This window comes from Pinus tabuliformis, chromosome 8 (assembly GCF_031772625.1).
Source record: "Pinus tabuliformis cultivar Carrire ecotype Pingquan chromosome 8, CPIR1, whole genome shotgun sequence".
Taxonomy (NCBI): Eukaryota; Viridiplantae; Streptophyta; class Pinopsida; order Pinales; family Pinaceae; genus Pinus; species Pinus tabuliformis.
In genome coordinates this window covers 69,516,636-69,530,964 of record NC_142294.1, presented here as the reverse complement: position 1 = coordinate 69,530,964, position 14,329 = coordinate 69,516,636, and the positions used below count along the sequence as shown (strand labels likewise).

Genomic DNA, 14,329 nt, shown 5'->3' with positions numbered 1-14,329 from the left:
AGAAGGATGGGACTTGGAGACTCTGTATTGACTATTGGGCGTTGAACAAGATCATTTTCCATAATAGGTACCTGATCCCACGGATTGATGACCTCCTGGACCAACTGAAGGGGGAAAATATTTCAGCAAGTTCGATTTGAGGTCAGGATATCACCAGGTACCAATCAAAGCCTCTGATGTGTGGAAGACTTCCTTCAAAGCCAAGGAGGGTCTTTTGAAATGGTTGGTTATGCCTTTGGGATTGACAAATGCTTCTACAACCTTCATGAGGCTAATGGACGACATCTTGCGGCCATACACTAACTCATTTGTAGTGGTATACTTGGATGACATCCTGATCTTCAGCCAGAGTTGGAAAGAGCACCTCCAACACATCCGACAGATTCTCCAAACACTGTAGCAACACAAGTTATGTGCCAATTTGGAGAAATGCACTTTTGGCATGACCCAGGTTCAGTATCTGGGATACGTTATTGATGAATGGGGAGTGCATGTGAATCCGGCCAAGATCCAAGTCATTCGGGATTGGCCATCTCCAACCACTTTGACAGAGCTCTACAAATTTCTAGGTCTTGCCAACTTCTACCCCAGGTTTGTGTTGGGATTTTCTCATATCACTTGGCCCTTGAGTCAACTCACCAAGGGAGGAGCGAAAGAAAAATTATTTTGGTCTGAACCTTAACAGAAGGCATTCACAGAGTTGAAAGATCGCCTCTACCCGGCACTAGTGCTCGCATTACCAGACTTGAAACAACCATTTGAGGTCGATATAGATGCCTCTGACTATGCTATTGAGGAAGTTCTTACTCAACACAGGCATCCAGTGGCATATCATAGTGAGACACTTTCAGACACAGTTTGGAAGTATCCCACTTATGACAAAGAGATGTATTCCATTATGCAGGCCTACCGACAATGGAAGCATTACATTTTGGGGAAGGAAATGGTCGTCAACACAGACCACCCACCCCTGCAATTCATACAGATCCAAGGGAAATTGAAGAATGATCGCCATCAGAAGTAGTCCATATACCTGCAACAGTTCCATTTGAATATCAAGTATAGGAAGGGAGGCATCAATAATGTTGAAGATTGCCTCAATCGACCACCGATCATGGCGTTAACTACCGTGATCAACTCTTGTGGGCACGAGACTTCTGATTGGCCACTTCTCTACAAAAGCGACCCAGAATTCGGCCACACATACCAGACACTCTTGGAGGGTCATCATGTTCCATATTTTCACCTCCACGATGCCTTGTTATGCCACCTGGGTCACCTTTGTGTTCCTTCAAGTGAGCGTGCCAAGATGATTTGGGAAGCACACTACAGTCGGGCTACTGGGCATTTTGGGGTCGAGAAAAAGGTGGCAGTACTGCAGAAGTATTTATATTGGCCGAATCTTCGACAGGATATTGGGAAGTACATCAGATCATGCACTGCCTATGGCATTGTCAAGCCGACCATCAAGAAGTAAGGCCTCTATACCTCACTGCCTGCCCCTAGTCAACCTTGGGAATCCATCTCCATGGATTACATGTCGGGCCTTCCTTCTACTAAGCATGGAAATGAATGTGTTTTTGTGGTCATCGACAGGTTCTCTAAGATGGCCATTATGGCAGTCTGCAAGAAGAATGTCACAGCAGAAGCCACTGCTAAACTCTTCTTTGAATGAGTGTGGGTACACTTTTGGATCCCACAGTCTATCATCTCAGTTCGGGACAACAGGTTCCTCAATACATTTTGGTTCAGTCGTTGGTCAATGCTGGATACCAAACTCACTACGTCCACAACCTTCCATCCTCAAACTGATGGCCAGACAGAGGTTGTCAACAAGATGATTGTACACATTCTACACATGTACAACTCAAAGCATCACGCACATGGGATGAGAGCCTCCCCTATGTTCAGCACAACTACAATCGGGCTCTCCACAGCTCGACTGGCCACAACCCTTTTCAGGTGGGCTTGGATTCCAGCCACTCTCTCCCATTGATGTGGCCATGCCATTTGCAGCTACCCACACAAATTCGGCTCATGTGCAGTCTGAAACAGATAAGGCAAACAACTTCATTAAGCATATCCAACATATTCGCTAACAAGTCCACGACATTCTGGAGAAGTCAAATGCCAAGTACAAGCAACGACATGATCAACATCGGGTGCCACACAAGTTTCAGGTGGGCGATAAAGTTTGGTTGCATTTGCAAAAGGAATGCCTTACCGGAGCCTATCGAAAACTTAGACCACTTCAATATGGTCCTTACACCACTACCAAGGGTGTGGGAGATAATGCATTTGAGCTCAGCATTCCCCCATTCCTTGGCCTGCACCCAATGTTCAATGTGGACTGCCTTCGGCCATACTTTCCAACATTACTAGACACATCTGACATTGCAGAATAGATCACACCCACAAAGTTAAATCCAAATTGCATGTAACAAGCTGCAACTGATCAGATCATGGACACACAGATCAGGCAAACTTGCCAAGAGAATATCTAACTGTATCAAGTTGTCAAAGCAGGCCAACTCCTTCACCAAGGACCAAGTTCAACAGAAGCTTCCTCATCTCATGGAGGAACTAAATGCAATGGGGACCATTTCTTCCTAAGGGGGGAGGAATGATCCAAGTGGATATTGGTGGCCACCCGCCAAGTCCACTTGTACCCCCACCATTGTTGCTTTCAGCCTTTCAGTTTCTTTAATTGTAGCACAATTTATGTTAGGCCCCTATACTACTAGTGTAACCCCTTAATGTTATTAGTATAACCCACTTATTATATTGATGTACACATGTAGTGCCCATATTGTTACTATTGTGCCCCATAGAAGCCCACTATTGTTATTATTGTGCCCTTACATTATTATTGTTATGTCGGCTCTGATTATGTTATAACCCCTTAGACTCCTATATATAGAAAGGAGGTCTTTTCATTTGTATCATCCAAGAATTGTTCATATATGTAATGTAAAGGAGGTTGCCCCATAGAAGAGGTTGAATTCTAAGGCGTTGATCTATCTTTTCTATCTTTTCTTGAGCTGGTTTCATAACATTTGGTATCAGAGCTTTGGATTCTAGGGTTTCGCTGCTCCAAACAAGTCATCGTGGCATTTTCGCTATAACTTTTTTTCTGTGACGTTTCAGAAGTCGCAAAAAAAAACCCATTTGAGAAGAAATCGCGTTGAATCTTGGGTCCGAATTTCAGAGCTTTTTGCTGATATTTGTGGAGATATCATCTGAGGAAGTTGGTCTTTTTGCAGACTCCTGAATTACATTCAAAATAGGTGACCTGGGGAAAATTGTCATAACTTTCTCCCTGGGAATCAAATTGAAATTTCGTAAGAAGGTACAGAAAGAGGACGGACTGTAGTTTCTTTTATATCATTTTCAGAACCAAAGATCAAAAATTGTACACGTGGAACTTCATACAAGTTCACTCTTCTGGAAAGGTCGATAATCAGGTCATCTTGGGAGATTGTGCATAACTCTTTCTTAGAGAATCCAATTTGGGTCAGACTTGTGGCATTGGAAAGAGAACACAGAGGGCTACTAAAGGTATCAATTTTAGAACTTAAATATCTGAAAGTACAGAGTTATATTCGTTTCAAGATCAAGGTCCTAAAATCAAGAAAAAGCAAGATGAGGAAGTTTGATGGCAAGGATCCGGTAAATTGGATACTTCAGATGGAGCAATATTTTGATCTACATGGTGTACCACTATTGCAAAAGGTATGTATTGCATCTTCATATTTAGAACCGGATCAATTTTTATGGTATAAAGGGCTTTCTTCTCGTAAACAACTTGTTACATGGTCAATTCTCACGGAGGAAATGATAGCACATTATGAGGATACAAAGAGCAACACCTTCTTTAGAGCAACACCACAACAATTGGAAAGAGTAAAAGGGCTTTGTGACATATTGAAAAGTAAAATTATGGCAACATGGAAGTCTACCCCTCACAACTATAAAGATGGAAGTGTTGTTTCTCCTAGCCTTCCACAACCTATAAGGGTTAAACCACAACAATTGGAAGAAAGAAGAGGAAAAGGGCTTTGTTACAATTGTGATAGCAAATGCACTAAAGGTCATAAGTGTGCTAATAAGAAATTATTTTACATAGAATATGAAGAGTAGGAAGAAAAGGATCAAGAAACATCAAAAGAAGAAGATATATGCCGGGACCCCACCCCAGAGAAAGAAGAAATGAATCAGACCATATCTTGTAAAGAATTGGCAAGAATTACCACTCCTCAAACTCTCAAGATAGAAGGACATATCAAGAAGAAAAAGGTGCAAGAAGTGAAAGATCACATCGAGAAAGAAGAAATGAATCCAACCATATCTTGTAATTCAATGGACGAAATTACCATTCCTCAAACTATCAAGATAGAAGGACACATCAAGAAGAAAAATGTTCAAGAAGTGAAAGATCACATCGAGCATCAAGAAATGAATCCGACCATATCTTGTAAAGGACTGGAAGAAATTACCACTCCTCAAAAGATAGGACATATCAAGAAGAAAAAGGTTCAAGCAAAGAAAGATCACATTGAGCATCAACAGCAAGTTCTCCAACTTTTAAAGGATAACGCCACTTCGGTGCAAAATCAAATGAAACAACAGGTAGATCAACATCGTAGTGAAAAATGTTTTGATGTAGGTGATTGGGTATTTTTACTGCTACATCTCAAGCAAGCTATTTATGAGAAGGAAATGTTGGCAATACTACATGCACTTAAAAAATGGCAACCTTACCGAATGGGAAGACTCTTCAAGGATGAGGATGTGGAAGCATTGTTTTGTGCTATTTATATTATCCAACCAGATTGGATAAACGAAGCAAGGGATGAATGGAAGAAGGACGAAGAAGTATGGCCACTTATTCAAAAGTTGCAAAAGATCCCAATTCAAGCAATATTGCCAGAAATTGAAGAGGAAGGAAAAATCATGTTGGAACCTGGAGCAGTCACAGAAACAAGAACCGGACAGCTACAAAATCGATCAATTTCAGAGTATCTCATCAAGTGGAAGAACTTACCCACTGAATATTCCACATGGGAGGAAAAGAATTTTATACAAAAGCATCAAGAACTACTCAAGCATTGAGGACAACACTTTTTGAAGGAGAGGGGCATGTTAGGCCCCCATACTACTAGTGTAACCCCTTATTGTTATTAGTATAACCCACTTATTATATTGATGTACCCGTGTAGTTCCCATATTGTTACTATTGTGCCCCATAGAAGCCCACTATTGTTATTATTGTGCCCTTACATTATTATTGTTATGTCGGCTCTGATTATGTTATAACCCCTTAGACTCCTATATATAGAAAGGAGGTATTTTCATTTGTATCATCCAAGAATTGTTCATTTATGTAATGTAAAGGAGGTTTCCCCCTCGAAGAGGCTGAATTCTAAGGCGTTGATCTATCTTTTCTATCTTTTCTTGAGCTGGTTTCATAACAATTTACTATTTTTAGCAGTTTTTCGAGTCCTAAACTTCCGGAGCCATTTTGAGGCCCTAAACGACATTTTTTGGGAAATTGGAAGCAACATGAGTCCATGCATTGATGTTGCTCTTCCCAAAGTTGTAGAGCTCGGATAGATCTTTCTAACGAGATATTTTGTGCATCAAACAAAGATCGTATGCCAAAGTTATGACCCCGGGAAGTTGATGTACAAATTTACCCAAACAGGGCCCACAGTTTGCCATTTGATCTTCTAGGGTTAGGTTTTTGGATGTTTATGGTTATCCGTTATTTCTCAACAATAAATAGGCCTCTGATCCTCATTGTAATACAATTCAGAGGCATGTAACTGCCACATCTCTTCTCAAAGATAAGTTACCATTGCCCTAGCTAGTTTATTTCGATTTATGTTTGTAAGCATATTTTAGTATTTTACAGTAATTAAATGAAGTATTATTTATGTTGCATCTCCATATGTATGGTTATATCTGTAATTTTTTGCGTTCCTATTTAAATCCGGATCACGCACCCACTTGGAATTCATTACAGGATGCCATCACGGAGCAATACTACCCTGTCAAGAGCTTTGAGGACAAATACATAAAATGGACCACACTGCAGTAGGGGAGGGACCAAGATGTGTCGGAGTTCACAAATATTTTTCATACCCTTCACACAAAGTTTGGTATCAAGGGTTCTGAGCTGCATTTGGTACTCAAATATAGCGGCTGCCTACACAGGTACATCCAAGATGAGATGGAGTTCCTGAACATCTCCTCACTCGGCACAACATACCGATATGTTGTCAATATTGAGTAGAAGTTTAAAGAAAAGAAGCGAGACTTCTGATCTGCGAATCCAAAGAACAAAGGACAAAGCCAAGGCAGGGTGACCCAAGGCAACCCGTTGAAGCCGTAAGAAAAGGAAAGCAACACAAAGTCAAATAAGGACACAAGAAAGTGGTGTGACTTCCATAAGAGCCCCAATCACAACACAAGTGAGTGTCGGACCAAGAAGTTGTTGGTAGCGGAGTTGAAGGCTTCAGAATCAGATGCATGTTCTGACCTTGAGTCAGAACCCGACAAGGGGGATGGAAAAGGGAAGTAGATCATTGACGCGGAGCCCAATGCCACTGTTGTCACCGCCAAGGTCCAGAAGAATGAGCCTGAAGATCCAGAGGAGGGGGAGCATCTTTTCCAATCACAGGTGTGGGTGAAGGTTTCGCCGCTGTAATTCATGGTTGATAGTGGGAGCCAAAAGAACCTCATTTCAGCAGAAGTCGTGAAGTGGTTGGGCCTACTGACTACATCACACCTGCAGTCATACAATATTGGGTAGCTTCACCAAGCACGAGATCTCCGAGCCCCCCAGCAATGCCGCCTTCCCTACATCATCAAGCCCTTCACAGATGAGGTATTGTGTGATGTTGCACTTCTTGATGTTTGTGATTTATTATTAGGCCAACCATAATTGTGGAGGTGACATGATGTGTATGAGTCAAGGCCTCGCGCTGTCATTATTTCTTTGGGTAATACATTATACAGGATATCGGAGGTATCTCCACCTTCCACCACTTCTTTGATCTCTGCTAAGAAAGGTAGTAAGATCATCTCCTAGACTAGGAAATTTATTTCCTTTCTGGTTCGCTTCCAGAGTAAGGGGAAGATCCTATACACATCCATGGACCCCAATAAGGGTTACTCCATGGAGCAGAAGTAGGTGGATATGGTTGTGGAAGAACACACAGACATCTTCTCCTCACCTACAGGGGTACCATTGCACTGTCAGGTCAAACATTCATCTAATCTGTCTTCTGAAGCACCTCTACCCAAAGGGCCGATCTATGGCCACTTCGTTCTCGATAATGCCAAGTACAAGCATCAACATGATTAGCATCAGGTACCACACAAGTTTCAAGTGGGTGACAAAGTCTGGTTGCATCTGCAGAAAGAATGCCTTACAAGAGACCATCAAAAGCTCAAACCACTCTGATATGGTCCTTACACCATTACCAAGTATGTGGGAAACAATGCTTTGGAGAACATCATTCCCCCATTCCTTCACTTACACCAAGTTTTCAATGTGGACTGCCTTCAACCACGCTTCCCACCATTACTAGACACATCAGAGGTTGCAGAACAACTCACCAGGGACCAAGTTCAGCAGAAGTTTCCTCATCTCATGGAGGAATTCAATGCAATGGGAACCATTGCTTCCTAAGGGGGGAGGAATGATCCAGGTGGATGTTGGTGGCCACCCATCTATCCCACTTGGACCCCCACAACTATCTCTTTCAATTTTTTAGTTTCCTTAATTGTAGCACAATTTAATATTTTTGGCAGTTTTTTGGGTCGTGAACTTCCAGAGCCGTTTTGAGGCCCTAAACGACATTTCTTGAGAAAACCAGAAGCAAGTGGGTCGCTAACCATTATTTCTCACTGAAAATTTGTAGTCCTTGGGTAGATCTTTCTAACCAGGTATTGTGCGCATCAAACAGAAATCATATGCCAAAGTTACAACCCCGGGAAGTTGATGTACCAATTTACCCAAACAGAACCCACAGTTTGGCGTTTCATCTCCTAGGGTTAGGTTTTTGGATGTTTAGGGTTTCCCATTGTTTTTCAACCATAAATATGCCTTTGGGCCCCATTATAACATAGTTCAGAGGCATGTAGCTGCCACATCTCTTCTCAGAGATAAGCTATCATCGTCCTAGCTGGTGTTTTTCCATTTTTGTTTGTAAGCATATTTCAGTATTTTACATTAATGAAATGAAGTATTATTTCTGATGCATTTTTGTATTTATGGTTATATATGTAATTTGTTGTGTTCCTATTTAAATCCGAATCAATGAATTCGACATATCATCCACGAATAGGTTGTCAAATAGAAATAATTAACAAATATTTAGAGGGGTATCTACATGTTTTTATTATACAAGCAATCTCAATGGATGATGTGGCTTATAATAGTTGTATAATGGTACCTGTCACAAATCTACTAATTATATGTCTTCATTTGAGGCCCTTTACGGATATCCAACTCCATGTTAGGTCCCTATACTACTAGTGTAACCCCTTATTGTTATTACTACAACCCACTTATTATATTGATGTACCCATGTAGTGCCCATATTGTTATTGTGCTCCATAGAAGCTCACTATTATTAATATTGTGCCCTTACATTATTATTTTTATGTCAACTCTGATTATGTTATGACCCCTTAGACTCCTATATATAGAAAGGAGGTCTTTTCATTTGTATGATCCAAGAATTGTTCATTTGTGTAATGTAAAGGAGGCTGCCCCGTCGAAGAGGCTGAATTCTAAGGCATTGATCTCTCTTTTCTATCTTTTTGTGAGCTTGTTTCATAACATTTGGTATCAGAGCTTTGGATTTTATGGTTTCACTGCTCCAAACAGGTCATCGTGGCATTTTCTCTATAACTTTTTTTTGCGACGTTTCAAAAGCTAGAAAGAAAACCCATTTGGGAAGAAATCACGCTAAATCTCGGGTACAAATTTTCGAGCTTTTTGCGCTATATTTATGGAGATATGATCTGAGGAAGTTGGTCTTTTGCAGACTCCTGAATTACATTCCAAACAGGTGACCTGGGGAAAATTGTCATAACTTTCTCTCTGAGCATCGAATTGAAATTTCGTAAGAAGGTACAGAAAGAGGATGAACTGTAGTTTCTTGTGTATCTTTTTCAGATCCAAAGGTCAAAAAAGTGACACGTGGAACTTCATACAAGTTCGCTCTTCTGGAAAGGTCTATAATCAGGTCATCTTGGGAGATTGTGCATAACTCTTTCTTGGAGAATCCAATTTGGATCAAACTGGTGGCATTGGAAAGAGGACACAGAGGGATACTACAGATCGCAATTTCAGAACTTAAAGATTCGAAAGTACAAAGTTACAGTCGTTTCAAGATCGAGCTCCTAAAATCAAGAAAAAACAATATGAGGAAGTTTGATGGCAAGGATCCGGTAAATTGGATACTTCAGATGGAGCAATATTTTGATCTACATGGTGTACCACTGTTACAAAAGGTATGTATTGCATCTTCATATTTAGAACCGGATCAATTTTTATGGTATGAAGGGCTTTTTTCTCATAAACAACTTGTTACATGGTCAATTTTCATGGAGGAAATGATAGCACATTATGAGGATACAAAGAGCAACACGTTATTTAGAGCAACACCACAACAATTGGAAAGAGTAAAAGGGCTTTGTGACATAGTGGAAAGAAAAATTATGGAAACCAGGAAGCATACCCCTCACAACTATAAAGATGAAAGTGTTGTTTCTCCTAGCCTTCCACAACCTACAAGGGTTACACCACAACAATTGGAAGAAAAAAGAGAAAAAGGGCTTTGTTACAATTGTGATAGCAAATGCACTAAAGATCATAAGTGTGCTAAAAATAAATTATTTTACATAGAATATGAAGAGGAGGAAGAAAAGGATCAAGAAATATCAAAAGAACAAGATATACGCCCCGACCCCACCCCAGAGAAAGAAGAAATGAATCAGACCATATCTTGTAAAGCATTGGCAAGAATTACCACTCCTCAAACTCTCAAGATAAAAGGACACATCAAGAAGAAAAAGGTGCAAGAAGTGAAAGAACACATCGAGAAAGAATAAATGAATCCAACCATATCTTGTAATTCATTGGTCAAAATTACCACTCCTCAAACTATAAAGTAGAAGGACATATCAACAAGAAAAATGTTCAAGAAGTGAATGATCACATCGAGAATCAAGAAATGAATCCGACCATATCTTGTAAAGGATTGGAAGAAATTACCACTCCTCAAACTCTAGAGATAGAAGGACATATCAAGAAGAAAAAGGTTCAAGCAGTGAAATATCATATCGAGCATCAACAACAAGTTCTCCAACTTTTAAAGGATAACGCCACTTCAGTGCAAAATCAAATGAAACAACAGGTAGATCAACATCATAGTAAAAAATGTTTTGATGTAGGTGATTGGGTATTTTTACTGCTACATCTCAAGCAAGCTATTTATGAGAAGGAAATGTTGGCAATACTACATGAACCAAAAAAATGGGGACCTTACCGAATGGAAAGACTCTTCAAGGATGAGGATGTGGAAGCATTGTTTTGTGCTATTTCTATTATCCAACTAGATTGGATAAACAAAGCAAGGGATGAATGGAAGAAGGACGAAGAAGTATGGCCACTTATTCAAAAGTTGCGAAAGATCCCAATTCAAACAATATTGCCAGAAATTGAAGACGAAGGAAAAATCATATTGGAAGCTCGAGCAGTCACAGAAACAAGAACGCAACAGCTATGAAATCGATCAATTTCAGAGTATCTCATCAAGCGGAAGAACTTACCCGCTAAAAACAAATGAAGTAAATGAGTAGCCTTAGTCCTCTTATATCCTTTTATTATAAGGAAAGCCTTTATCTCACGTATATATGATTATCATATCTTATAATACATTAGATTAATTTCGAAAAAAACTCTTCCTCGTTAGGGGATTCTGACCTTTTTATTCATTTTATGAAAAACACGTTGTATCTAATAACTATGTTAATTCTAATGCGATCATGAATAAGATTATCCAAACCAATTTATATATGGAAATTTTAGTTTTGAAGTATATGACCTCAAGAAATACATGTGAATGTTATGTGAATTTTAATGGAAATCGTATTATATTTGAAGGTGACATTAGAAATGATAGATTTTAAGAACAAACCATAAGTAGTTAAACACCATGAGGATAATACTCCATTATTGAGCCGCAGAAATACATAAATTCATACAGTAATATTAATAGCAATATAGTATTTGTAGTGAAATACATATAATAGCATAGTATCTATAAAGAGATACATATATGCATACACCAAAGTAGTAGCAGAGTATAGCATCTATATAGAGATACATATACACATACATCAAAGTAGCAGCATAGTATGGTATCTATACAGAGATAGATATAAAGGCATACACCAAAGTGGCTGTCGTTCCATGCTTTGTTCAGGGAATTGTATAACCTGCACACCAAGCACAAACAAACATACAAACAGATAAGCTACATAGTGAGAGTGTGGGTGATGAGATGAAAAAGGTGGAAAGCAACTTACTGCCACATTTCTTTCCAGCGGGGCGATTGGCAATGTTGCAGCGCTTAGGAATGGTGATGGCGATAGCAGGGTTGATTCCAACCTGCCTCGCTACGGGAGAAAGGAACACTGCACACAGACAGGCTGGCATTGCAAGGGCATTCCTCACTTGGGTGCAGCAGGAAGCAGGGACGCTTGCCCTGGCATTGCTCGCAGCCCCAAAACAGGGGCTCAGACTGAGACCCACGGTGCTAATGGGAGTACTCCCACATTCACCAGCGCTATAAACAGTCTGCAATATGTGTGAGCTCCACAGTGCAAACAGTATTACCATCACTGCCTTCACGTCTGCCATAAAGAATGAATCGCAAGCTCCCCTTTGAATAATTGAAGAATGAATCGCAAGCTCACAATAACACTAACGATATATCACCACAAGTTAAAGTTACAAGGAGAGAAACGACCAGTTGTCTCTTTTTATAAGCGAGGGATACTACTTCCATGAAATCAAGATCTCAGTATGAACGCAGACATGAAATGGGATCTGCGTCGTCCTATTTTCAACCGGGCCGTCGAGGTTGTGAGCGACAGATTGATAATGAGCTCTCCAGTACGTCTTTTCCATGTTTAAAAAATTCAGTGATCGAGGTTCAAGCCGCTTAGGTAAGGGTCTACATGGCCTACCGCCTAATCTAGTGCGTATCCTCACGACAATATTTTATTGCCTTATTAGTTTGTTTTTAGTGTGAATTTTTTTGGAATTTTTTTAGGTTGTGCAGGGGTTACGCATTAAATTTTTGATTTCAATAAATTTTTGTAAGATTTTAGAGCAATTAAACTAGAAAAATTGATGGGAAATGAAAAATTTCTAATTTTTGAATTACCTGGGATTAAATTACAAAATTTGTGGAAATCAATTTTCTAATTTAACCCCTTAAGAAAATTTAACCCCTTAACTATAGTTACCAGACTAAAAAATTTAGACCATTTCTCAATTTATCCATATCATCTTGACAAAAAAGTCCTGCTAATTTAAGTTATAATTATTAAGATTTAAAATTTTGGCTATCTAAAATTCTTGAGAGTGCTCAATCATTTTTACTATTTAAAAAATGATTAAAACACTCTCTAAGATTGAATTTCCTTAAAATTTTCTAGCCATCAAAAATTCACAATCCAGCGAAATTGTCACGTCATTAAGACAACCCGACGTGGATAAATATTTTAACTACAAAGTGTAACGTTAACAAATCAGGTAATGTGACGAAATTTAATTCTGACAATGCACTGTAAAATAAGAAGAAATATTGCTACAAGTTGCTTCTGTTTACTTCTTAAAAATATTTAATGGAGTAGTTGTGCATAATCCAAAGTTTGAAATTTAAAATAGTTATAGGAATTTAATGGAGTGGTTGTGTATAATCCAAATCTAAAATTTAAAATAATTATAGGAACTTTGAAATGTGTAATAACATATTATTTATATCTAATTAAAAAAAATTATAGGTTTAAAAGTTAAATTAAATTTAAATTTCATTTAAATTCAAAATTGAAATAATATTTAATATGATTTTATAAAAAGTAATATATATAATTAATATTAATATATAATTAAATAAATTTAAATGTTGAAAATGATTAGTGCATGATTTTAAAATTAAAATTAAAATAATATTAATAACTATGTTAATATGACGAGCTTCTTTGGCTCTATGTTTTTTTTGTTCTTTTGTTCTTATTTTTTGGCCATTGCTTTTTCTTTTTTGCTCAGTGATTTTGGTTCTCTTTTTTCTCTATGAGCTTTGGTTTTCTTTGGCTATGACTTCTTATTCTCTTGTGTAGCTCTTTTCCAATCCCTATCTTTGTCAAGTTTCCCTTGCCGTCCACTCACACTCCACACCTTTGCCTCTTTCCTCTTGGCCCTAGTCTGAATTTCAATTTGATAGCTACAATGCCAAGGTAGCAGACTAGAAGTTAGAATGATGCCACCTATTACAAGGATCATGGTAGCTCCAAAGCTCAATGGAGACTAGAAGCCTTGGCAAGCTCTTCCACTCTCATATGCCACAACATGTTCAAGATGAAATTGGAGAAGCCGAAAGAGAAATTGTTGGTGAATGAGGATTCCTATTAGATTTTGAGGTTGTATGTGAAATTGTTGATTGGGTTTCTAATGTTAACCACACATGTTGTCACTTTAGTCAATATATGTACATCGTGGATATCTATTGGCACTTAAAGATGTTTTCTGGGAGAGTTTTGTTGGACCACAATGAAGCTAAGGAGGAGATTGTCATTATCCTTAATGAACTTCATCTTGTAGAAATTATATTGTATATTTGGAATTGCTCATGAAGTTTTAATCAAAATCACAAGACATAAACTTACTCTACTGCTCTGTGGAAGTTAGTTCACAATTTAGAAGAAAAAAATTTGAGCATGCAATAAGAAATAACACACATGCATATGGTATTTCTCTCAGGGAAACAAATTTGTTAAAAACTCTAATGCATCTTGCATTAATCTGATGAATATAGATGTATTACATTTTTTTTGCTCAACTGAGCACAAACTGCAAGTGAATAACCTATCTCTATGCTCATTGAAAAGCTTTTACCCAGACTTAGTCAAGTTTTTCCTCTACTTGAGCCCCTATTTTCTTGCGCAATTCGTGAGAAACTCCCTGCTATTATTTAGGAAATTATCCAAAATGGATTGCACAATTCCCAAGGTTGATCATTTG

The 14,329-nt window shown here is 38.6% G+C and overlaps 1 protein-coding gene across 1 annotated transcript; it reads right to left on the bottom strand.

The window, feature by feature from the left end:
• Nucleotides 1-11,268: 11,268 nt before the first annotated feature.
• Nucleotides 11,269-12,052, bottom strand: LOC149234201 (uncharacterized). The gene is made up of 2 exons (XM_089461124.1): nucleotides 11,608-12,052; nucleotides 11,269-11,517 (listed from the first exon to the last, which is right to left on the bottom strand). Exons 1-2 carry the CDS (start codon nucleotides 11,939-11,941, stop codon nucleotides 11,501-11,503), a joined length of 351 nt encoding a protein of 116 aa, XP_089317250.1. The 5' UTR covers nucleotides 11,942-12,052; the 3' UTR covers nucleotides 11,269-11,500.
• Nucleotides 12,053-14,329: the final 2,277 nt, after the last annotated feature.

Coding starts and splice junctions, on each gene's coding strand:
- LOC149234201 (XM_089461124.1), bottom strand. CDS start 11,941: ATGGCAGACGTGAAGGCAGTGATGGTAATACTGTTTGCACTGTGGAGC.